The 26748-nt window shown below is 41.5% G+C and overlaps 2 protein-coding genes across 10 annotated transcripts in view; one reads left to right on the top strand and one right to left on the bottom strand.

The window, feature by feature from the left end:
* The first annotated feature begins 7371 nt into the window (after nt 1-7371).
* LOC105213496 (protein stum) lies at nt 7372-21555 on the top strand. The gene is made up of 11 exons (XM_029041146.2): nt 7372-7880; nt 7939-8891; nt 8945-9523; nt 9591-12193; nt 12261-12856; nt 12923-13149; nt 19249-19914; nt 19971-20082; nt 20142-20268; nt 20339-20533; nt 20617-21555. Exons 2-11 carry the CDS (start codon nt 8038-8040, stop codon nt 20775-20777), a joined length of 6120 nt encoding a protein of 2039 aa, XP_028896979.2. The 5' UTR covers nt 7372-7880; nt 7939-8037; the 3' UTR covers nt 20778-21555.
* Nucleotides 21556-22363: 808 nt separating this feature from the next.
* LOC105213401 (EH domain-binding protein 1) overlaps nt 22364-26748 on the bottom strand; it is a 29878-nt gene continuing 25493 nt past the window's right edge. For 6 of the 9 annotated variants that reach the window (XM_011186166.3, XM_011186167.3, XM_011186169.3 and 3 more), the window contains exons 10-14: nt 26317-26745; nt 25401-26247; nt 24183-24279; nt 23915-24103; nt 22364-23849 (exon numbers count right to left, since the gene is read on the bottom strand). In XM_011186166.3, the coding sequence (XP_011184468.2) occupies nt 23768-23849; nt 23915-24103; nt 24183-24279; nt 25401-26247; nt 26317-26745 (1644 nt within the window). In that variant the 3' untranslated portion in view covers nt 22364-23767. The remainder of the gene's footprint in view (nt 23850-23914; nt 24104-24182; nt 24280-25400; nt 26248-26316; nt 26746-26748) is intronic. The other 3 variants (XM_054233398.1, XM_054233400.1, XM_054233399.1) reach the window with 1 other exon arrangement.

The following is a 26748-nucleotide window of genomic DNA, read 5'->3' as shown; positions in this document are numbered from 1 at the left end:
CGTGGGTGAGGGGGGTCAAGAACAGGAAACGTGGCAAATGTAACGCGTGTCAGCAGGCGAAGATTTTGTTGTCAAAAGTGCGAGTGACGGAAGTGTTTTCAAAGGGGTTAAGGGGGGACGCAGAGTGCACATGTCCAAGTACTATTTACTGTTATGTACTTACAGGCATATGAGTCGCTTAGAGCAAACACGCACTTACTGGTGTCAACTTGATGAAATGGAATTTCTGAATTCCTTTTTGAATTGTTGTTTTTGTTGAGAAACATTTCAGCTCTTCCGAGTTCGTTTAGTATTCAACTTAATATTTGGCAAACTGAGTAGTGTAAATCTGTTAACTCTTTCGGGAGGCCTTATTATTGCCATAAGAATCTAACATAGATCCACAATTATAAAGTAATGCTGCACAGCAAGCTGGTATTAAAGCTTGCTCGTGAAAATGTTCCATAAATAACTCTAATTCATAATTCATAAATTCTTGTCCGACAATTACTTTTAGACAAATGGTAAACTAATGGGTTCTGCAGTTAAGGCAAAAAAGATAATAGAACTGGCGACCTGTGCAAGGACGACTCTGTGACCCAAGTAATGCGTCAGCTCTGGATGCCAATGAATTCCAGACTACACTTCTGAGTCTCTCGCCTACACGTGTTTTTGTTGCCGGCAACAGTCCAGTTGATCACTGAGTGCGAAATAGTATTTGTAGTATTACGGTACTACTTTAAGCTATCCTTTGTTGTTCTTGTTTTTGCTGTCACTGGTGTGGGTTTAGCGGGGTGTGTTGTGCATTGTAGTAGCCAGCGACGTTTTCATGTCCAAGGCGAATTTATGTCAACCGGAAGTAGGTTTACTGACCCACGTTTTCGTACTTTGTCCGCAGCAGTGACGACCGGCCGAGTCCCTCGCAGCCCCAGGCCAATTCACAATCAGTTACAGCTAGGCGAGTTTGCCAACCGCAACAACTAATGCAAAAACAATTCTTGGAGAAAGTGGCGCACACAGCAACATACCCTCTCCAACACACACGCACACACCTGTACCGCAGAAATATGTCCAAAAGAAAGCACTCAACTTAGTGTTCTTTGGGGGAAAAAGGCAAATTTCACAAAATAAAAATTAACAGGCACTGAAAGTAAAGTGGCAAGGAAATTCAAGTTGGCCAGCGAGAGCAGAAATGCTTTTCAGTTTCTTAACGGACGGCAAGTGCAGCGGATCGATGCAGAAAAGGAAAACGGCTTGAGACTGCGGTACGTCGGCAAAAAAAATTTATGTAAATATATATATTTATATATATATATAAACATATGTAGTGAATGTGTATAATCTTCTAACAAAAATTGCTCAATATTGCGCAAGGAGTTGTTGTTGTGTGTTTCGAAATTATTTAAAATCCAAAACCGACCTACGGTCTTACAAATTAAAGTGCTCAAGTTGAAAAGTGAATCAGTGAATTTATAATTGCGGAGCTATATGTGTACATATGTGTGTACTAAACATATATAAGTGCATAAATATTGTATATAATGGATACACGCAGAATACTTAAAATATCGATGTGAAATATTCTTAAATTTTGCTGAAAATTCTTTCAGCCAAACATTTTGCCTTGCAAACTCCTCATTAAAGCGGTCATTTAACTCAGTATATGAAAATTTCTACGTTTTGAACGTGCAATGAATCGTCGAAAAATTGCTCGCGTCGAGGAAAATCCCAGTGAAAATTCAGTGCAGTGCATGACAAAACCGACAAACACACACACGTAAATGTGCATACTATATAAGCAAAATCACAAATATGGACGAACGGACTCACCCTACACGATGCGGCACCACCCACCCACTCGAACTCCGAGCGAGCACCTGCATTTGGAAACCTCTTCGTTAACATAAATTACTTGCTGGTGAACGGCCCAGGCAAATGCCCCTTTCCTCGGGTGGGACGCTCCGGCCGCTGATCGCAGTTGCTCGTCCTCGCACTCGACATTCAAGCGCGACATGCCACCGTGTTGAGTGCCGGTGAACGCCGCTCATAGGCCTGGTTTCACCAAAGTTGAAGCACCCCTGCGCTGCTCACTCATACTTCGACATGTTCTCGGCTTTACTGACCGACTGACGCTTGCTGCCTTGTCTAGTAACCCAGTGCGCGCGTGGCCATTAGCCAAGGATTTCCACACATACGATTGTTCTCAAATGCAATGCACTTTGTTCTTCCTGCCGCCACTAACACTGCCTTAGGCCTAACGAGATTCTCATTTCTAACGAGTTTATCGCACGGAGCTTGCACTCGTCTTGGCGGCGGCTACGCCAGCTCGTTCGTTCGCTTCATTTGCATTCTATTGCATGGTCGTTAGACTTGTATTTTCTTATTGTTGTTGTTCTAAAGTTTTATTGTTTTGACCCCTCGGCCAAAGCCAAGGAAATTCAATCACCTTTGACGATGGAAGACTGCGCGAAGTTGTTTATGTTGGAGCGCCACATATCGTATTTTATCGTCGAGATTCTATATATGTGTAGCGTTGTTGTTGTTGATGTTGTGTTCCTTATTCTGAGCAGAGTTTATTTAATATTGTCAATACATTAAATTAAGTTTCTTGGACTATGACTTTTCGGAATAGGATATCATCTCCGTAATTTCAAAAGATGGAAAATATTTCGGAAAAAGAGAGCAATGCATCAGTGACGATTGAGATTAATTTTATATTTGTCAATTTCAGTATTCTCAGTGATTACTATGTTTCAGCTTGTAATGCAAGCAATATTTGGATTCTAGGGAAGAAATTCCCTAGACTTACAGTAAAATTGAGCCTTGAACGAGGTTTAATTGCTGACATCACCGGCTATATACTAAAGGATTGATGTTTTTGTTGTCATCACATCTAAACTCAAAGCAAATCGCACTTCAAATGCCATTAATTATATTTCTTGCCCTGTAGCCGCATTCTAACGTCAAGAAGCCCTAAGCCACATGTCAAACTGTTTATCATCAAAAGGCACAAAAACGCGCGTGAATAAAATATAGTTCAATATACAACAACTACAAATACAAAAAACTGATTGAATTTCGAAGAAAGTTGAAAGTTCCACACAAAAGGTGGAGGAAGGAGTATGTCGCGTGCGAAAACACCTAAAAAGTGGCGAAATTGGCACAGGGATCAAGCGACAACAACAGGTTATTTCGCCGCGTAGAGAAAAATAAAAACAGAAAGGCAAATAGTAGATGTCACACACGCACACATACTCATAGCCAAGCCAGGCAGCCAGTGAGAGAGCGACGCTTGCGAAAATACTTATGTGTGTGTGAGCTTGGGTGTTTGTGAATTCGATAAAATCACTTCAGAAACACTTTGCGGTGCTTTGAGTTTGAGTGAGAAATTACTTCAGTGAGAAATTTATTTGCGAAGTGGATGGAGAAATCGAGCAAGAACTTCTCCCATTCACAGACGGCTTAACGAGTTAGCAAAGCCGCCAACTAATAGGCATTTTTTCAGTCAAGTTAGTAGGCCGCATTATAGCGCTGGCAAAAGTTTCGTTCTTAAAGAGTGGCTGGTTCGCATGGTATTGTTAGTGTTTCGCTGCTTCTCTTTTGTTTGCTTTATTCGCTTTCTGGTGATTTTGATGATATTCGCGTGTGGAAAACACTTTAAATTGAAATTGAAAAGTCAAAATTAAATTTAACTCGTCACTTTGATTCACACAAAGTTTGATTCCACGAGAATTTTTCGAAATTTTTCCTTCTTTCTCAACAATTAAATTGAATACATAAGTAATGAAATAAGTGGCACTTGCGATTACAGGAGGTGATTTTAAGTATTTTGCAGATATTTCGAGTGATAATGGCTAAGAAAGGATGTACACATTTTTTGGAAAAATAACATGGTTTAGAAAAAGTGTAGGAAAATTGGTCTTCCGAAAATATATGCGAAGAATATATGACCAAACTGGAAATCGGGTTACGAAGCGTATGCCTTCCCAGAAGTAAACGTTCTCCAGTAATGGAGGTTTATTACTTTCAAAAGCTTTCACTTTTCAGTCGTTATTCTTAACGTCTTGGAACATAATTGCATTTTAAAAGAGTAATAGTGAAGTTGTTGGAGTACTTCGCCGGATAAGAGTTGAACTTCGGCTAAAATGTCCTTTTTGAAGTGAAGTACCCCTCGAGAGTGTCCCCGTTTGCTTGTGACTTTAAACGCTAGTAAAATTTATTATCGCTCAACCGCCTGCTTTGAGTTTTCGTGAATGTTTTCGGCGTCTCTCTGTGATTGTGTCTGTATGTGTATGTGTCGCAGAGTGGCAGTGGCGCTACGACAAAAATAACTATAAATTTCGCAATTGTGCAACAGTTTATTTCTGCAACATGATTGATATTTGGCTCACTTTCACTATGCGCCATGCACTCGTCAGTCTGCTAACCGCTATGCCAGACTATTTTACACACAGCTTAATTGCGGCTGCGACGAAGCTTATTTGACATTTTGTTTTTGGTTTTAGCGCTTGTACAGTTGGAAATTTATTTGACAGGAAGTGCAACGAAATGATTACGGAAAATTTGCATTTAATCTGCGAAAACATGTTCGGTGATTTATGACAACACAAATGGAAATGGTTGTAAAACCAAGGCGGTATTGTCATGGCTTTTATGTGCACCTGGTGGCCCAGAATTTCCACCCAAAAGAACTCATACAAACACCCTCCTTCAACCGCCCACCGGTGCTCTCAATGGCATTGTGTCACTTGCAATTCATTCTGCGGCACTTACACAAGCGCCCCGCCTCTCCTCACTCCTCTTCGGCTCAATTGGGTGCGTAGATTTCTGCACACTTCAACACCTCGGCTTATTATCCTTTGTGTTTAGGCGAGGTGTCGCACCGGCAATGTCACAACGGTAATTTACGCCGTCTGGCATTTGGGTCAAAGGACATGCCGAGCAACTAAAGTCATTCAGCATAAAAGCATAAATGCTCTGACCCAGATTTCTTTATTTATTTCTTATCTTTACATCGACAAGAGTACGGTGTGCGTCGTCTGAGCAAAGAACCGTTAGAGTAGTTCGTCAGCGCGAAGACGGCACAAATAAATGCGAATAAGTATACGAGTAAGTGTGCCATAAAAGCCGCATGTAAACAAGAGAAAAGTGTAAGCGAATGGAATGCATACTACTTGTTGGTGGCGTAGGGGGGAAGCGTCAAAACACACACACACACACACACACTCATATTTCATTTCAATGCAAAAACACAAAAAGGAAATGAAATCTATATTTAGCGACAGCTTTTCGGTCAAACTAAAGCACAAATTTTATAAGCGTAACCACCACAACGCGCTGACCAGCCGCGGTATGGCGCCCAAAAGTAGGCTAAATACTTAATAAGTGAAGGAAAAGCAAAAATCAATGCCAAATTCATTTCAATAATAACTTCATACTGAAATTAGAGACATGCCAAATGTCTCTGTGAATGACGATGTGAAATTGATGTTTAATTATTCTGCAGAAAAGTGACTGTGTTGTTTAGTCGTACATAGTAGATAAACGAGTTTTGGAACGTGAGTTATAACCCATTTAAAAGGTTTCATAAATCACTTTTAATTTAAATAAATGAATGGAAATACGTATAATATTCACACACTCAGTAATTTGTTTAATTAATTATTCACAAATTTCATGTTAATCCATAATTAACTAAATTTGGACTTCCTGCCAATTAGAAACCTGGCATCTACTAAATTTTTGGTGTGTAATTAATGTTTTAGCTGTTTCTCCATATTTCGAACACAAATAATTGTCGATATTATTTGACTATTTGATTACTAGAACATCCTATACCGATACTTATATAGATTATATTAGGGTAGATTACGTTTATGGTTGTCTCTCGACGCACCTAGGCCTGTGTAAATATGTATATTGCTTGTCGGTAACACTCGTTTTGACAAAACGAGGAAAATTTCTTATACTTATATCTGAATCCCACTATATCTTCTTCTTGACTGGCGTAGACACCGCTTACGCGGTTATAGCCGAGTCCAAAACAGCGCGCCACGTATCCCTCCTTCTGGCAGTTTGGCGCCAATTGGTTATACCAAGCGAAGCCAGGTCCCTCTCCACCTGGTCCTTCCATCGGAGTGGAGGTCTCCCTCTTCCTCGGCTTCCACCAGCGGGTACTGCATCGAATACTTACAGAGCTGGAGCACTTTCATCCATTCGAACAATATGACCTAGCCAGCGTAGCCGCTGTTTTTTTATTCGCTGGACTATATCTATGTTGTCGAATAACACACACAGCTCATCGTTCCATCGTCTGCGGTATTCGCCGTTGCCAATGTTTAAGGGACCATAAATCTTTCGCAAAATCTTTCTCTCGAAAACTCCTAGTGCCGTCTCATCGGATGTTGACATTGTCCACGCTTCTGCACCGTAAAGTAGGACGGGAATGATGAGAGACTTTGATATACAGTATATAATATACAGTAGAACTTCCATAACTCGAACTTCTATAAGTCGAAGATTTTTTTGTGGATTATGGTGATTCGAGTTACAGAAGTTCCACTGTAATTGTATATGGCATGGCGTGGTTGCTTTTAGTTTCATGCATTTTATGGAAATATTTCATTGGCGATAACAAGTGAATTCAAGAAAAACAAAATACAAAACATCTACCTGTCATTACTAATTTTTTAATGAAATGCCCTTGCTTTAAATACCGAGATGTATGCAAGTAACTAAGTGCCTGAGTGTGTAGTTTAATTACTCACTTGTTGTTTGATAATTTATAATCGTGAGGGCATCTCGAGGCATGTTGTGAAGGCTGCTTAAAGCTGCTTGAATGTGATGCTCTCTTTCACACAGCGATGCCTGAAAAAATTCCAACCGGCAGCCACCAACAACGGTAATATGCACATCAGATAATTAAAAAAAAGTAGCTAATCGAAATAATGAATGCTTACATGAGAGCCCGTGGCAAGCGTGAAACGAAGCGCGAAATTTCGAAGATTCACGCATCAGCACAGACACACGCGTGCAACAGCACAGTTTGCGGCACGTGCAACATGCGATGCACTAAGCGCGCCACAAAGTACCACCAACGAAGTGTGGCCACAAAACAGACAATTGGCGAGCTCTGCGGCATTTGCCAATGGCACGTTGGTGTAGTAAAGTCTTTGCGGTTCGGTCTTTGCGAGTTGCAATCAACCACTTCTGAGCTAAACACCAGCCTTGCCGCTCTTAAATGTCGTTTAGTGTCGCAAGCATCTGACTTTTAAATGCGCGTTTTGTGAAGAAATTAGTGAAATGTGTTTTCCAAAATCTGTGCGTTGCCTTACAATTGATTATTGCTCCTGCAGCGTTTTTAATATTTATATAAACCTTTTGCAGATGCTTACGCTTGGCGGCCAACAAATGACCAAATAACTTCCGGGACATTCTTCCATTCGCTTTAAATGAACGAGTATCTTCCAGTATCGCGGAAATAATGAAAGGCATTTACACACACCAATGCAAAATAGGAAATATACTCTACATGCAAATCAAAGTGGCTACAAGTGGCTAAGTGCATGTACCGTGGCACACTTTGCAAAAAGGATTATGAAAAGCAAACAACAAAGCACAAAACAAAAAAGACAAAAACAAAAAAAGCGCGAATAAAACGTTTTGGTTTTGGTTTCGGTTTGAAGTCTGCGAGGCGCACATCATGCATGTTTGAAGGACGACTCGACTTACAACTCAGACATCCAATATCCAACATCGAACATCGAACTTCACATACTCGTATGCCAAGTGGTATCTCGACTTACACAAATGCCAATTAATGCGGTCTTATTTTATCTTAACGCGACTAAAAAACAACAAGGTCGACCTCCACGTATTGCGCACGAAGGCTATGTATGCAGGTGATAAGTGATTACGTATTTATTTTATTTTAAATCACTTCTCGAACTTTGCTTGCAGATTAGCCGCGCCATCTCGTCTCGAGACTCACACAGGCAAACGCTTCATTAAAACAGCAATCGTCCTCTACACTAAAAGCCGCCAACGTTCGATGTTAATATGAACTATAAACCGTCATCTTCATCCTCATCCAACACGCCCCCACACCAATCAGCGTATCCGCCACGCTCCGCCTCCAACTCCTCGTCGAACACTCACAGCACACCAACATTCACACCGGCAATCATTCCTCTCGACTACAATTATCATACAATGTCACCATCCTCAATATCACAATTTCCCAATGGACGCGTTAACTCGGCGGCCACCACCAACACGAGCGGCGCTTATCATTTGCGCACATACTCACGACTAAACAGTGCCCGCCCACCTGGCAGCGCATCAGTCGATGTTGAGCTGGATAATCAGTACAGCAGTCTCTTCGGCGATCCTGTTCCACCGCCGCCACCGCCCGATTTCCTCACTTCACAATTCAATCCAGTGAGCGTTTTTCATCCAGTATCATTGGAGATCAGTTCAGGTTCTGAAGAAGATAATAGCGGCCGCATTTCGATATCAGAAGTTGAACGACCCGCACACACACGCCTTTTTTCCAATGTGCCTTTCAGTTCGACCTTCAGTAGGCGCTTATCTGAAAATTCACCTCAAAGGAACTTCGATGTGCTTCCCACGCCGATGCCCCGTCTTCAACCACCAGATATTCAAATATTGCCCAATTCCAGTGGCGATTCAAGCTCCGAAGCACGGGAGTCACCCAACTACACATTACTCGCACCCGACACGATAAATCGCCCTCACCTCACAATATTCGATGAGAGAGAACCGACAGATGTAACAGAAATTGTAGAGTCTTATGAAGTTAGAGATACGAAAGGTGTACGTGAGTACTCAGAAGCAACTCGACGCGTTTCTAATTTTAGTGAAGACTTCAAATCAAATGTTGGAGCACTGAGGTAAATAATATACACTATGCTGAAAAATATTGATAACTATTTTCTTTTTATAGCAACCCCCAAGAATCACAGATGGAAAGCTCGCCTCCTTCTGTAAGCCACACGTTTCCTCATCAGTTTCCTAATGAATCTTATACAAGCAACGAATGGTTTCGACCAGCAACTCAAGACTACCCTGAATTCAGTAAGATACCAAGACTGCGCCCAAGTTCCAAGAACGTAATGTCGATTAAAAGAGAAGACATGCCAATGCATCATTCTCCTGTGGCAGCTATGATAAATGATTCAAATGGTTCCAGTAGTGGCGAGGAACGGACGATGGATAGAGCAGATACTTTGGACAACACCACTGAGCCTTTCACTAGTTTACCGCCACCAGCTAGACCACCCGATCCGTCGCCAACACTTCTTCGGGAAATTGAAAGTGAATTATTGCTCTCTCCTCAAGAGTATTTACAACGCGCGGACGGAAGTCCTATTGATAGTTCCAATCATATGACACCACCACCTCCTGCTGCTCCACCGCCCCCAGATCTTCTAACTGCAATGCCAAACGAAGGCCAGAGTTCCATCAAACGCGAGATGTCGCCCGTGATATTGACAAACTCAATAGCTACTGGTGGGGAATATAGGTAAACAAAAGTATTTAAAAGAAGATCTAGATGGTAAATAAATATTATAATAATTTTGATTTCGCAGGGTTGATCAGGCTCGCCTTCATAAGAAGACATCATTTACAATTATTTCAGAAAAATCGCCACAATCGTCACGCACCCACAGTCCAGCAACGCGGTCGCCCCAAAAAATGTCCGCAATATCCCAACTGAAACCTGTTGCTAAGCCTCGTCAGTATTTGCAACATAAATCTTTATCAGCTATTCAACTCAAGTTGCCACAATTGCCACAACAGAAACTTCAAGCTCCCGCCGACGACTCTCCACGCCCTTCAGTACAGTTTAACATGACTGGTCGACATACGCCAAACATGATGACTCAAAGAGGCATTTTGCAACATCGTGAGTCACTGTCTTCATCGCAAGATATTACACCATTGTCACCTGCAACGGGACCCAAATCAAAATTGCGTCACCCTTCAACACTGCCAACATTTGCCAAACAAGCAAATGAATCGAAAATAAAAAGTTGTGAAACTCTACCTTTTATCACCGACCCATACCGTACTGCTATTCCACGATTCAACCGTTCCATTACAGACCTACATATCGAGCCAGCAGTATTTCCGCCAGGTGCGTTGCCCCGCCCCATCAAGCCCAATCCTAATCCCACTCGGAAGCAAAAGGGTCTACTTCGTATACTAAATGGCAATACTTCGAATATACCTTTGCGCTCAAACTGGTCAAGTATGGATGATTTATCTCTGGGTAGGCAGCTGAAAACTCCTCTTGCAACACCCTCAAGAATTTTACAGAGTCGTCGACGCTCAAGCTCAACATCGCCAGAACGCCGCAGTTCGACACAAACAGCTTCAGATCGTCGGAGTTCTAATATAAGTTCAATAACAACTTCCGATTTCAGTTTTCGTCGATCTCCATTGCCAGCACAGCAGCAGCGCCGAAAATCCGTATTCCCAACGGTGAGTCCCAAAACAAAACGTCGACAATCTTTAATACCACCAGCGAATTTGACTGGTGGCCGAACATCTCGTGCGAAAATTGCTAAGCCTTCCACCCTGTCACCCATCATCGGTACTCCGAACAAAGACAGTAGCTCACCACAAAGTCCTGAGCAAAATATTGCTGGTTCAGTAGTACCATCAGAGGTACTTTCAGATATGACTTCCCGTCGGGAATCACTTTCAAAGATACCCCTGCGTTCTTCGAATTCGCGACCAGTTTCACGTACTTCCTCACCGTTAAAAGAGTTCATGTCCCAACTGCCAATATCTGATATAAATTCACGAGGCACATCTAGTCGCACTACTTCTCGTACAACAGTAAGGACTGATGTTTCACAATCAGTCTCTCGTGTCAATTCTAGACCGGCATCGCGTTCTACTTCTCGTGCATCCACCCACCCAATATCGCGTGCAGCGTCACGTGCTAGTACACGACCAAATTCGCGAATGGAAATGGCAAAGGAAATTGCAAATTCCCGATCTAACTCACGAATGAGCATACTTTCAACAGCTTCAATAGCCGGTAACATTTCTCCGGTTTCCGGGAAAATAAGTGCTGAGCCTTCACCAATACCCACTAGACGACGGACATCCATTTCTGTGAGTCCAGCTTCAAACAGAAGAGCACGTACACGACGGCAGTCGCTCAGCCCACCACACAAAAATAGATCAGGAAGCCGTGGCAGAGGGAAGAGAGTTAGAGAGCGATCTGAGTCGCGACATAGTTCCCGATCTCGTATACCATTAAGAACTGGTAGTGTAACAAAAACAAAGCAATCGCCAAAGAAATCAAAGGTTACAAAAGAAACCAGCTCTCGTTCCCCCCCAAAAACAAAGGGTTCGAAAATCGCAACTCGATCATCACCAGCGCGAACTCCATCAAACCAACGTAAAAAACCAAAAAGTGCCAAAATAGTACCGACATGGACGAATAAACCCGAATCAAGTGTAAAACACAAACCATCGTCCGTGGGCAAACAGGCGACATCTGTTAAAAAACAACCAAGCAATATTCAAAAGCCTGGAAAGGGGAATCTCAATCGGGAATCTTCTAATATACAAAAGAAAGATACACAAAAAGCTGATGCAGGAAAAAATGTACGACGTGAAGGCACAGCAAAAGCAATGCCAACAAGGAAACCTGGCGTTAATTCTTCTGCAGCTGCAGTGGCTTTGGCGGCAAGTGGACTCAAACGACAAGCCACATCTAAAAATTTGAAGAAACCAGCTACCAAGAACCAACCAGTAGCAACCAAAGGAAAAGAAATTGATAAAAAAGAAGAAACGGCGAAAGGGACTACTCGTGCCAATAACGACGGAATGACAAATCAAGGAAAAGAACAAGCGTCTTCGAGTAAAGAGAGTGCTAGTCATATGGCAAGTAGTAGCCCTGTGGGAATGGAAGCAACGAAAATGGCTGCAATACCAGCGGGGGTAGCTGCTGTCGCTGCTACTTCCTCAAAAGGTGCAACGAACGTTAGTTCGGGTAGTACGGGAAGCAGCAGTTCCACCTCTGGTATCAAGAGAAATCCTTCCAACGTATCACTTGTACGCATGGCTTCCCGGATGAGTTTGCTCAGCATGAAGCGTTCTGATAGCAACCTCAGCAAGAAGACAACGGTGCCAGCAGTTGCCGAGGAGACAGCTAATGGATCAAAAAAGAACGGTTAGTCAAACATGTATCTTTCGTACCATTCAATTTAAACTTACTAACTCTCTCAATTATTTCTTAGCAAACGCAGGAAAATTACAAAAAACTAACAGCCGTACACAATTAAAGACGCCAGAAGACATGGCTGCCCTACCTACAGCTATATTAGAGAAATCACAGAGGACTCTTGAGAATATTCAAAAGACTGTAACAGTGGCGACAGATGAAATTCATAAAACTATTCACGAAAATCTCACTGACTTGAAGAGTCTCGAAAGCGACATGGGTCGGTTCTCTGACAGCGCCGGGTCTCCCACATCGAGTGTAGCCACCGTAGTGGAAAACAAAATGGTTGGCAAAGCCGGTGCTGTCAGTGGCAGCGATGGTGGTGCGACCGGAGACTCGATCTCGCACACGACGACCGCTGAGGGACCATCCTCAACAACGGGCATAAAAAAAATTACGCACAAAAATGGCAGCGGCGGTGCAATGCCTGCGACCCCCACACAAAAGTCGCCGCTACCGCCCACACAGCCAATCGAGGCAGATGTTTCCGTGTTGAACGCGTCCATGCATGCCACAGAGCACGCCACGGTGGCGGCAGCGGCCGCAGCAGCTGCCACAACGGGCGCAATGGCGATGCCGCATACGGGCGTCGTGGACGCCACCGTCGAACGGGTTAGTGAACGTGCTTTATCAGTATCAGTTATGCCAGAAGTTGACTGTGACGATGCAAATTTCCAGAATTACACATACAACGGGGACGGTGCAGCGGACAAAACGGCCGATGGCGCAATGTCCACGCTGTTGGATGGCGAAGGCCATGCGTTTGCCGGCGATGCTGGAGGAAATGGACGCAAAGGAGTTGGAGGAGGAGTTGATGGTGTTGGTGCCAAAGCAGATGGTCTAACAGATGACGACATAAAACGACGCTCGCCAGATGGACAGGGTGGCTCGGCTGCGGGCAGCGGGTAAGTAAAATATCAGTATAACTACCCACTCCAATTGTTTTGTGGGTCGTGTGAGATCCATTTATTAAATTCACAGCTGTCAACGAGGCATTACAAAGCCAATTAGCATGTGATTTACCACTTTCGCGAGTCTTATATATGTATATATATTCATGTTACATGCAAATTTATGCCTCTCATCAAATCGCGTGCAATCCAAACGCTAGCATGTCACATTTTTGGTAATCGGCGTTAGCCAGTTTTATTAATTACAATGTCAAATGTGGCCTGCATTTGAGTGCCACATGTGGCAAAAGCATATATGTATGTAAGTAGTATATGTGACTTCAGAACATGCTGAGCAGCGATATGTGGCAACCATATTCATTTGTTTAATTCTTTTATGAGATGCAGGAGTCCATTATTAACATACCTACCTTCAGCTTAAATCTATCGAATTCAACATGAAGAAGCATGTATATATGTACATAAGTATATATGGATATGTACATATGTATATTTTCACTCTCATATGTACATATGTATGTATATGGTGCTTTGGGTTATTGTACGATTAATTGTATACGGCTCGAGATGTGGCCAGACTAGCGTGACGCGTGCTACGCGTTGCAACAACACACATATACATACGATACGTGTATTAAAGAAAAGACGGTAACGGTATAAACTGCGAAATTGCATGCAGTTTCTACAATATTTAAAAACTCCGTTGGCAATTTCCATATTTAAACCCCTTCATTTCTGTATAGAAAAGTCTACATGTGTGTGTATGTGTGTGAAAGTAAAAAGATGCGCGAAGAGCAATTAGTTTGTGGCACGCACGAACTTTTACGCTGAAAATACTGCTTGCCACAAGACATATTACGAGTAATAATTCAGTCAACTAGATTTACTTAATTTACACAAATTCAAGTTCAATACATATATATATATACATATAATACGAATTCTATGATTTTACCTTACACTGAGCTAACAAGGCTCCATCGATTGGATCTGATTTCTGTTGTTTTTGTTATTATTATACCAAAAGTATTTAGTAAATATCAAGATGCCAGCGCACTTTATTGCAAGCTCATACTCAAAGTGATGATATCCACCAACTAAAGGATCCTGTGCCGACATTTGCCAAGTCTTCACACAACAACAGCTAGGCACTCAGGCACGCTGGCTTGTCCATCATGTTCATAAAAGTGGCATTTCCTTTCGCAATATTCCCGCCGCTGACACCTTGACACCTGCAATATCAACGGCAATAAAACGCTTATCCGTGACCATCAGTGTCTGCCACGACACCTTCGGTTAGACGCCGACTGAAAGGTCACGGATGGGTAATTTGCAGAAATTCCAAATCACTTTAAATTTTCATAAATAATTTATTAGACATTCGCATACTGGTGCAGGCTGATGTACGACGGATCGAAACTCAACACACACACATACATACCATACATTTCAAGCTATATCACATCCGCCAACCTTTTTCATTCACTTTCTGCCGATTACCCCCTCCCCCCGCGCTGTCATATTTGTGACCGTTTATTTACATGTGAAATATATTCACGTTTATTATTGTAACATTTAGCTGGGCGATAAGCGGCTTTTATTGCTTGCAAGTGTTGTTGCTTTTGCCTTGTGGTAGTGATTTCAATGCAGGCGAATAACATGTTCTTGTGCGGGTTTAAGAACGCTTCTTATGCTATGGCCCAACCACACAAAAGGCACTGCTGGTGCTGTGAAGACATATGATGGAATTAACACGTTAAGGACTCAGAGGATATTATGATCCTGATAATTCTTGAAAGTTGGTCGGTTAAAATTGGCGCGTTGTTCTTTGGGATATTTTTGTTTTTTGTATTTGAAGCATGCGCTGCGGTATTGATAAAAAGCCGTTATTTTTTAGGAGACTTATTGGATATATTTTGAATTCAGCACAACATTGAAGCAGACACATACGACAATTTAAAATATTACTTGTTATTATTTTCTAGCATTTTTAAAGAGTAACTCAAATTCTATTTGCATTCAAAGTAACTACTTCTGTCCTTTTCAATATACTTCAAATAACGGTAACTATAACCACTACATGCTACATACTTTTACAAAAATTTCTACTATATATAGTATATATATATGTCTACTCGTTTTTGAACTCCTTTACTTTGGATTCTTTGTGTGGCCACTCATAATGCGTCGAAGTGTTTGGCTGTATGTGTGTGTATGTGTGAGCAATCATGACAGGTTGGTCGCTTGCACACACTCACTGCTGTAGCGCAGCGGCACCAACGGCCAGGGCCAAAACGCAAAAACGCTACCAAAAAAGAATGAAATCGACGGTTCCTCAATCAGCAGTCCATTCGAAGGAAGGCACACGTCTGCCTCCTCCTCCCGGTCTGCTAGTGCGATGTAGCCGGCACTTGGCTAAGGATATCCGTTCCACGGCATGCCATTTCGTCCTTCGTGTTTATTCAACGCAAAACAATGGTGCTTGCTACAAATACAATAAAAACGACAGCAACAACAAGTAAGTATGTAGTACCCTTTGATTATATGTAAATGTGCGATGTGGCTGAATAAATACGAGTACATGTTATTGTTATTGTTGTCGCATTGTAACACAAATCGTGTGAGCGACATGCAACGGGGAGGCGGAGGCAGGCGGAGGCGCTGCGTTGTGGGGAAGCCATAGCGAATTAAGTTGAATTGATTTGAAAGTTTCTCATGCGACTCCGCAAGCTCGGCCGGCCGTAGTATGAAATCAGTTTTGGCTGGACAATCGCGGCGGACGCGACACGTCATACCTCACAACTGGCGTTTAAGCGCACACACTCACACTTACACACAAACGCTCACAATCAGCAAACGCGCGACCGCATTTGCTTGTGGCACGAAATCAAATCACATTGCGCCAACTGCATTTTGGAATTTAATTCAATTCTTCACTGCATTCCCAGCTGTGCAGGCGCGCGCCGCATGCTCGAGTGAAAGTTTTCCGAAATTCCTAATCCGAAAATTCAATCAGTGCACCGAACTCGTCCATTGCTCACGCAACAACAATAGAAACACCAGCAAGTCGCGAGTACCAACAATACTAACCCAAAATAATTAACGTAATCGCGGTCGCCAGTGCTGGTGGACATATTTTCGTGTTTAGTGAAACATTTTCGTGATTCTCGGTTGGAAATCCCAAAAAACTAACTTACACCAAATTACAGAGAGCTCAATTGCGGCACGATGATTCAGAAAAAGGGCAAACGCAAGAACTCGGCCATCTACCACATTGACCTGCCGCAGGACTTTGCCGACGTTGAGAAATACTTTTTCAGGTATTTTTGTTTAATAAGCGAACGATTTAATGATATTTAATGGCTTGTGAAGGTATTTACGAATTACTTTTGTAAATTGCATGGAAATGTGTTTTGGCTTGGATTTTGTGCGTTGTGGTTAAAGTAGTGACAGAGAATAATTGAACATAATTATAAATAAATTGCAATAAAATTCGAAAGAATTTAAAAATTATAAAAGTAACATTCATAAAAACTAAATCTACAAAAGAGACAAGCATATGTTGTTTTACAAGCTTAAGAGAAATCGCTGAAATAGCCAAAGACTATCCCATAAATCGAGTTTGAGTAGAGTTTCGACAATTGGAAGAAGCGCTCGCATAGACAAATGATTTTTTTTAAACAAAAATTCACGTTATATTTTGAACACATCTCTTACTTTCATATTTTTATATTTTTAATATACAACTAAATTGCAGTTCTGAGCTAAAATCGATACAAATGTATTAAGCTTATTATTATTATTAATTACAAAGCTCATGCTGTTAATTTGTAAATCTACTTGAATGTTTACATACATACGACTACATCGTTACACGTGTGAAGAAGAACGCCATAGTCCAATGCAGGTAACCTTATCTACACACTGCCGATTTATATATCCTTGCCTCCTTCATACATAATGCTGTTGTTTTATAATTAAAAGGCAGTTAACCAGCCATGACTGGCTTTTCGCGCAATATCAACAAAGTTGGTGGAACAACAATTTCCCAACCGATTTAAACGTCGCACCGAAAAACCCAGCGTGTATCAAAATGGTATTCGCGTATGTGTTGGCAACATTTCGGCGTGCTGCTATTGACCTTGTCAATAGTTTTTAAATTCCACTTTCATTACAGTGAGTTTTCGCACGTTCGCATGTTTCGCTGTTTCGCTTGGCAGCGCTGTCTGAGCATATAATTTTCGTCTTACTTTTCGTTGAACTACTGATTTTTGGGCTCAGCCAAAGTGTATTTGGTCTTTGGCTCGGGCGGTGGTCGCACACATTTTCAACGCGCTTGCTTTTTGTTGCTGGCAAAATGCGTGTAAAGGCGCAAAGAAGTCCGAAATTCAATTCGTTAACTTTGCTAGTTTGTAATTGAAATATTGAAATACATTTTCACTGACGTAACTGGAGCACTGCCTTGAGACCGTTAACCGCAATTGGCCTTCAACCGCCAAACGAATAGTGCGTGCCGTTCATCCATATCCGTTCGAATTTGAGAAAAGTGGTGTTCAGTTTTTGCCCCAACAAGTTCCTGATTTTGATAAAGAGTTAAGCAATTGTGTGGGTGAGTGAATGATCTTAAGTTGTTGTTGTTGTTTTGGTGTTTATGTGATACAATCAGCTGGTAGTCCAAATACTGATTGTAGTGATTGAGTTGGTTTGTGCATTTGCAAGCAAAAGTAAGTGGATATAACGTATTATAAGAACCATAAATGATGGATTAGTATCAACTTCTCTATCTATTGTTAGTATATGACTGACTAACGACTAATTACCATTCAGTTTCTGCATTAAAAAACCATAAAAATGGTATATTAGTTGTTTACAAATATCTATAAATTGTTCATTCAATTTGCTATGCTAGTAAAAATGAAAATATCACTCATACGCCCTGTCGTCTCAAATTGGAGCACAATAAAGTATCGCAAACATTCCCGCAGATTTCAATAAAGTAACTAAACTAGATTACAATATAGTAACTAAAATACATTAAAAATAAATAATTCAATGAGAACAGAAACTAAATTGTTGCTTTCAAGTACAGAGGCGAAATGTTGCTCATACGCAGTAGTCCCCCGTTTTCTGAATACAAGAAGGCGAATTGGTTACTTGAACTTTACCGAAACGACTAATCTGAAGGGAATAACAACATTTAAAGGGACGCCGAGAATGTTTATCTTTTATTTAGTTAAATTTATTTTCATTAAATATCCATGCGAGTTCGAAGGACAGCAGCAAAACCTTCGTTGGTTTATTGCCAATTTCTTTATTTTGCACACACGCGTATATAAGGTTGAGCCAATAACATATATTTATACACAATATGTGTGTGTGTGTGTGTTGGCATTTCTGCTATAAGGTCACTCAAATGGACATTGTAATTATATTGAAGGAAATGTCAGCACTTACGGCGCTGCTGCGGAAACGGATGTTCATTACAAACATTTTATGAGTCGCCAATATGGCCGTCACATTGCGAGTGCGCGCGTGTATGTATGTATGTGTACATATATTCATATGAGCATTTATAGAGGTGTGTGGCGGCCTGATGACCCTAATTTACATATGCATTTTGACGAGACTACCAACTGCTGTCTGCAATCAATAAATGCCGCACTCGCCGTCATCCTCGAAGTAGCAATGCCGTGCTGCCAACCCGGCCAGCCCCACCTCTCGGGTCTCCGCCGAGTGAAATGCATATCTTTTGGGTCGATTGGCACCAGCGGAAGTCGTCCATTAACCGCACCTGTCGCGATAATCATTTCTAGGCACGTCGAAGTTTCTTGTGTGCTACCGTTGTTTTCTGCGCCAATGCAGCGTACGCGGCAGATAGCCGCATATATGGTACTTATGTGTGTATATTGAAGACGTTGGTTATGTTGTTGCAGTATTGAAGCTAGTATTCAGTGTGTTAAATAGGAAAAGTCGAAACTGTTGAAATGTTGTCGGCAGGAGTGCTGCTCCATATCGACACTCCTTAGAAAACAGTCAAACTATTGTATTTTTCTCATCTGTAGTCATTTTCATATCTATCTTCTGTATTTGCAGCAACGGCAGCCGTGAGTTTCTTAAGGAACAGGAGGAGGACTTAGCGACCTCGTCACGTTGTTGCCGCTGCTGTACGAAATTCTGTCTTCCATGTCGGCGTCTGCGCTGCTCGCGCTGCTGTCGTCGCAAAAAGAGCCAGGCCGGCGATGAGAGCGAGGAGCCGGTGCTTTCGGCGACCAGCAGCGCCTCCACCACCAATCTCGAAGTCATCGATGAAGCGCGCCATCCAACTGACGGCGTCAAAACCAAAACGAGCTGTTGGCCGAAATTGAATTGTTGCAAACGGTGTCGCAAGCAACCGAAGGTGGGTGCCAGCCACACGGATGAGAGCGCAAAAATGACGGTGGCGACCAAAACGGAGTCAGCGGCGGCAGCAGCCGCCCCCCCGCAAGCTCCCAAGCAGGGCAGATGTGGTCTCTGCATGAGTAAATTGTTTTGTTGTCGACGTGTCAACAAAGTCGATCCCACAACGGGTGATGAGACGGAATTGAAGAAGTGTTGTTTTTGTATACCGTGTCGCCGCAAAAAAGCTGGACGCGGCGCTGCTATTGCCTCAACTGTTTCACCGACTGGTTCGGTCGCCTGGCAGGATCCGGAAAGCGGTATTGCAGCGAGTGATGCATCGGTTTTGGAAGGTGCCACCTCACCAGAGATAGAGCGACCACAGTGAGTCTCTTATCCTACAATTCTTTTGTAGCTTAAAAATATTGCTCTTCTTTCAGGGGTTGTTGCAAACGCTTTTGGAGCAAACTATTATGTTGTCGGCGCAAAAAGTTACCGAAACCCAGTGAGAGTCGGCGGGCCAGCATGAAGGCGCCACCACCACCAAGCGAGGTAAGTTCACTCCAAATAGTAATAATAGAACTTGTTTTAGAATCCATCAACTTTCACAGGACACACGACGAAAATTACATGTGGACCTAGTGGAGTATAGCTCGAAAATGAAGGGCGCCATTCCAGTATTGCCGCTCTATTTAGCCTGGTTTTGCGCCATTTGTAATACCATCTTTCCGGGACTGGGTAAGTTGAATCGGAACGCTAGTTTAGCAATTATTTTTAACATTCCTCTTCTCTGGCATCCCACATCCAGGCACCTTATTCTCTGGCATCTTTTGCCTTTGCGTTGGCATTCCACGCTTCTCTCAATACGACAGCGCCAAGGCGCGCTTCGGTTCTTTCATAATCAACATAATCGTTGCCGTGGCGCAACTGTTTTGCGTACTCTTCTGCTTTGTCGGTTGGGGCTGGTCCATCTGGTGGGGCACGATCATGCTGAAATGTGCACGTGAGTACAGTGCTGGCAACTGCTTGAATCACGAAAAATATTTATTCTGTTCATTTGTATGTATGTCTGCGCATTCCACACAGGAAAGCTAAATAAAATCAGGAAGGTTGAGCGTCTGGAAATGGAGGAGGAGCGTCGTCAAGCTGAAGCGGCAGCCGCAGCAGCTGTAACAGCAGCTCGGACAGCACCTGCTACAGCCGCCCATACTACGGCGGCGACAGTCACAACGGAAAGCGCAGCCTAAAGTCACCGTGGATTAAAATATGAAAGAAGGGGGTTAAGAGTGTCATTTAAAGACACAATTGATTTGAGAAACTTTTAAGTTTTAATTACTTAATACTTCCATAAAACTTCCAAAGAAAGCTAAGAAGCACTATTGCATATAAATTCTTCCTAGAAAACTTCCATTGGTAAATTAATTGTATAGAAACAAATGGAATTAATGCACTATGGCTACTATACCACAATGGGATATGAGGGGAGTGACAATATATAAAACTTGGAAAATTAGTGCCTTAAGAATTGAACTGCTTTAGTTTGGCTCTTGAGAGCTACGAGAGGTACTTCTCGGGAGGTATAGTGAGTAAAAGAGATTTAGTCACATATTATATTCGCTAATGAAGGAACATCACAGATTAAAAGGGAATAGATATCTTCCACATGACACGAAGGCATCATAACACAAATGAAATGCACAACAAAACGTCATTTCACACCATTAGCCAATAAGATGCTGGCATCTCTTCGAAAAGTGCACTTAAACAGCTTAAATTGCTAAAACGTATACCGTAAACATATCAATATAAAGAGTATTTGTAAGCTTGAAGTGTTAGCAAATCGTGTGCTTACACATAAATATCTACATACGAGTATACATATGTATGTAGTATAGTGAATATAAGTTTTTCCTAAATAAATATATAATAATTATTTTACTATAAACATACAAACTAAGAAGACATGTTGATATATGTATTTCGATTGTAACAAAATAATTAACAAAATTTAGCTCTAAAATATAATGTAAATAATGAGAAATTAATTTTTAAGTTTTTATATCGTTTCTTTAGTATTAAAAGTGAATGAATATATAATAATTAATAAATAAATGATAAACCTTTATAGCATTAACTTTTTTTATTTCAATAGAGATAATTTCAATATCCATTACACTATTTTATGACAGTAACAGTGGCGACTTCTCTAAAAGGGACTCGTGGTTATTGCATTCCGAAGACAGCTTTGCACTAATATTTTGTTTCTACTGCTTAAATAGCAATAATGCATATAAATTATTTAGATTATCTACGCTCATACTTACAAAATGTAGATCGGACAAAGTAGATAACTTTAATTAACCTCGCATAGTTTTGGCTCATGCTCCTAAATAACGAATACGGTTTTCTATATATTAATTTCATTTATATTTATTCATATACATATATTCTTTAGTTGATTATTTTACATTTATATCATTCATATATTTATATATATTTAGGTTTGTATGTATCTATTATTATTATTTAATATCTGACTTAAATGTAATATAATTTCTGCACGTAGGTCTTTAATTTTTAATACAATATTATAAATGTTCAATTTCGTAAGTACCCAAGTTAAGATTCGCGCCAAGACAGGCTTTCGCGGCAGTTGCTTACGAAATGCAAAGAAACTCAGTAAACCAAAGAAAGTAATGGCGGTGATAGGGGAAAGTAGTAGTCGAAGGACTGAGTAGTCACCATTTGTTTAAGATAAAAACTCAATGCAATAAAAATTATATTATATTAGAAATAAACTAGAAATGTTTCCACAAAACTAAACATACGCATATATATATAAACTATATTTTATTTCTCATGTTGTTTAATAATAAATAGGTAGGTACAGTTTACAGTTAGGATCACACTAGTCAAATTATAAACTAATTTTCATTTTCATTATATTTTCATTATTTAAAACATAATTACAACTTAAAAAATATGTTTAAAAATAGTTTACAATGGTGTGTGCACACACAGACACACACATGTCTCAACTGAAGCAATTGATAAAGCTAATTTAAGTTGAAGAAATTAAGTTTGCCACCAGCCAAACGAGGCGCTTGCTCAACTAAGCAGTTTATGAAATCCAAAAAAAAATCAGTTGTGTTTAAGTAAAGGCATTGCAAACAAAAAAAAACAGCATGGAAATGAGTATCGTTAAACAGTTTAAATATGTAGGTGAGTTGAACTGAACTGAAAAATGGCACAATGAAGCGCTTGTCAAACGTAAGCTGTATTAAATCTGCAATGTAACAGTTTCAGGGTTTACACTCATTATTCGGCAATATTTTAATTTGTTTCATTTGTTGCTTACAAAACTAACGGACGTTTTTCAAATTTGTTTTTGAGTTGCATTTGACATTATTCAATTAACACTTTCTCAGTTTGAAATGGTTTCTTCAAAGTCAGAATTCGTTTTAGTCGGATAGAGCTTGAAATAAAGTATAGCTCCAGTATTAGAAAACAGCTTTGGAAAGCGCGAATTATTTAGTTTGCCAATGTCATATACTCGAGGATATATGCTGTGTGTCGTGGTTGTTCTCAAATTGTGCCTTTATGCAACTCGTGTTAAATATTTAGTTAATTTAGTTTAATTATAATTTTTGTTTTTTGTTTTTGTAATTTTAGACAGAATATTACACTGATCAAATCCGTATTTCGTAATTGTCATCGTTGAATAATTTGTCGCCTGCAAGCGTGGTTATGCGTAAGGAGTTGTGCTTTGGAGTTCACACATTCACACACACAAATGATTATAATTTAGCGCTGAATATCTGCAGTTGCAGCTGGCAATCAAGTTTGTCTGTTTCATTTAACTGCTTGCGCAAAAGCGTTCACACTGTTACTTTAATTTAGCAATTAAAATAGTTTGCGTTTTCGCACATATCTCGCAGCTAACAAACATACATATACATACGCTATATGTAAGTAAATACATAAATTCATAAGCAATTGGTTATAGGTAAAGCGATTGTTTACTTATTGGTCGCTGTTGTAGAAAATGAATACATCAACAATACAGTTGCATATTGCATCGTATTCCAAAATTACCAAACACTAACTACATTTAATTTCACATTGTCTGTGTCGTTTCTTCATTGCACGCACGCACGTTGTCATAAAACTCTCTCCTCTCGACTTTGACACTTTCACTTTCAGGTGCAGCGTGTGGACGCAGCTAGCCGATGCGCTTTTATTGTATGACGCACTTGTCCTTGTCACCGCTGATGTCCACCTGCTCCAGTTCGCGCGCGATCTCGTGGTCGTCCTCGATACTGTAAAGCCAGAAAACACAATACATTAATTATGTTTAACCAGCACATTATTACCGTCAACTTACGCAATTTCCTGACTATGCAAATGCTGCACCAACTCGTCACGTTTGTCCACAATGGCCACCAGCTCCTCGAGCAGCAGTTGCTCCTTCTCACGCTGTGCCTCCGTCTTGCGCCAATCCTCGACGGACTGCGCGGCGCGCAACTCTTGATTTAGCAGCGTGTATTTGCGCTCCAAATCACTCTCTTGCTCACTGCGAAAGAAAAGGCGAAAAAATTAGACGCATCACTAAATACTAAACAAGCTAAGACCCTGTGTGGCCACACACTTACAGTATATTGAGCTGCATTTGTCGGCGCAGTAAAGCGTTCTTCTTGTTGACCAGCGTGAACCACTGCGACAGCAACTGTTCCTCCGTCTCATCGGTTTCTGTGTGGAAAACGTGTTAAGAAATTCAATCAATGAATGGCACGAAATTAGCACTACAAAGAGTTAACTAAAGCATTAAGATTTTGAGTCAACATTTAAACAACGAGAAATCAATTGTATCAAAATATACTTATGTATATATATGTACTTATGCATATTACGAAACTAACAATGCAACGGAGCTATTAACAAATTTACAGTTAGGACTCAGATTTAAATGATAACGGTTGTTCAGATTGGTTCAAATGGGTTTTCGTAATTTTTGCATCAAAAAATCTGAATCCAAATGGTGAGTTTAGTATGTGGTGAGTAGCGCTTTACAAATTAAACATATGTATGTGTTACAATCTCGTTGCTAATTGCTCGGAGCGCGCGCACTAGTGTGCAGCAGTTCTTTACATTGGATTCCTTCAGCCAATTTTAGTGTATGTATAATTTGAATTTTTTTCTCTCTTCCTCTCTGCACACAAGTTACGCGACAACTGACAAATTAATAAGCTTTACTAGGTCTAATAATTTTACGAATCTTTACAGGTTATGAATTATGTTAAAGACAGTTAGAGCACGAGCACGAGAGTTGCGATTAAAATGTTAGAGCATCGGCAGCGCTGCAGCCGCTCGAATGATCGATGAATGCGTTTTTATACAAAATCAGCTAGCGGTCAGTGTGTTAATTAGAGCTTGCAAAAGCGCAACAGCGACAAAATTAATTAGCAGTAGCGGTTATTCAAATTGGCTTTGCCTCGCAGCATTTGCGTTTAAAACTCGCACGTGCGTGAAGAAGCAATCAAGCTAAGCGCGTCGAATGGTTGAATATGGACGGTGAACTTCGAAAGAGTCAAATGTCAGCACAACATCCGCAGCGATGCAGCAGGCAGCAGCCCATCAATCAAAAATAAACAGAAAAGAGCACTCCAGCGCTTTGATAGGGTAATTTTGTGAGCGAATAAGCATTGCGCTCATTGCAACTGCATTTATGTGTGGCCTTGGTTATATGCAGTTTTTTCACGCTTTTGTTGTAAGATTGTCGCTTGTAGTAGTGGTTAAGCAGTAATTTTAATTGTAATTGCAACTACAGGCGTTAAGGCGTAAGGCGTAATGCAAAAATAATGTGTCTTTACCACCACCGCAGTCGCCGCCAAAGCGACAATGGCATTGGCAGCGGCTTCGCGATCGTCTTCGGCCGCCCGGCGGCTCCTCGGTTCGGCATCGGATTTGACGCGTGCCGTCGTTAATGTCGCCGCCCTCAGCATCACATGGCAAGTGTAAGTGCACCTTTGGCAGATTATCACAGGAGGAATGATTTGAGGAAGCTCTGGTTGAATTTGTATTCGTATTCGTATTGGAGGAGGAAAATATAAAATTGAACGGCGCAAAGGCGTTTGCGAAATTTCGGCTACTTATAAACCTATTGTGCGACTGTTGCTGATGCGCATGCGCATGATTTCTGTGATTCTCATTCGCATCGACAATGCACGATTGCGAGCGTGGACGGCTGTGTGGCGGTCGTAGCTGATGTTGACTGCCATGGTGCGTCGTAGGCGAGCGATGACGATGTTGACGTCGCCGCTTGCGTCTCCGACGCACCACACTCTCAACATCAGCACCGTCCGCCGTCAATGCCGAACGCACATCGGCTGCGCGCACCGACGCCTCCTCATCGCTGGACAAGGATGATGGCGTTACGGAGCCCGATGATGTGCATGGCGAAGTGTCCTCGCCCGAAGGCGATAATGAAAACTGGCCATCGCTATCCATGTCAAGCAATTTAATACGTATACTATCACCACCACCAATACTATTACGTATTAATCTAATAAAGGGATTACGCTGTGAACGATTATTACTTGGATTGCCGCCCATGACCGCACGCAGTTTCTTCTCAAGGCAGCTAGCCTTCTGATCGATGGCCTCCTGTTCGCGCTCGAGCGCCTCCAGTTCCGATTCGATGTAGGAGCGCTTATCGCCCTGCAGAGTGAAAGAGTAATATTCATTAGAAATCGTGTGTAACAATTGCATATTTCCTATTGCACTTACCTTCTTGTCGTTCTTTGGTGAAATGCGCTCCATGACGGCATTGAAAGACTGCAGCGGACTGTTGCTACCGCTGTTGCTTTTGCCATTGCTGAAGCGTTCGCTTAATCTATGACTAGGACTCATCAGTTTACTATTACTATTTGTGGTCGTCGAGAGCGTGTCCACATCGCGTGGCGGAGTTATCTTCTTCGACGGCGACATCGGCACCTTTGTGGGCGAATTGCTGCCCGTGCTCGGCACACCATAGTCCTCGATGCCGTTAGGGATGGGTGAAATGGTGCGCTCGGGGGAGAAGTTCAAGCGTTTCAGTTTGGTAGGCGTGGTCGGACTGTCTAAGCTGCCGCAACCACTGCCGCCATTTACTGATTTGGTGCGAGTCTCGAGAATGAGGCGACGCGCTTGCTCACGCAAACGTTGCTGACGTTCCTCCTA

Source organism: Zeugodacus cucurbitae, chromosome 6 (assembly GCF_028554725.1).
Source record: "Zeugodacus cucurbitae isolate PBARC_wt_2022May chromosome 6, idZeuCucr1.2, whole genome shotgun sequence".
In the NCBI taxonomy this organism is placed as follows: domain Eukaryota; kingdom Metazoa; phylum Arthropoda; class Insecta; order Diptera; family Tephritidae; genus Zeugodacus; species Zeugodacus cucurbitae.
This window is presented reverse-complemented; position numbering and strand designations above follow the sequence as displayed.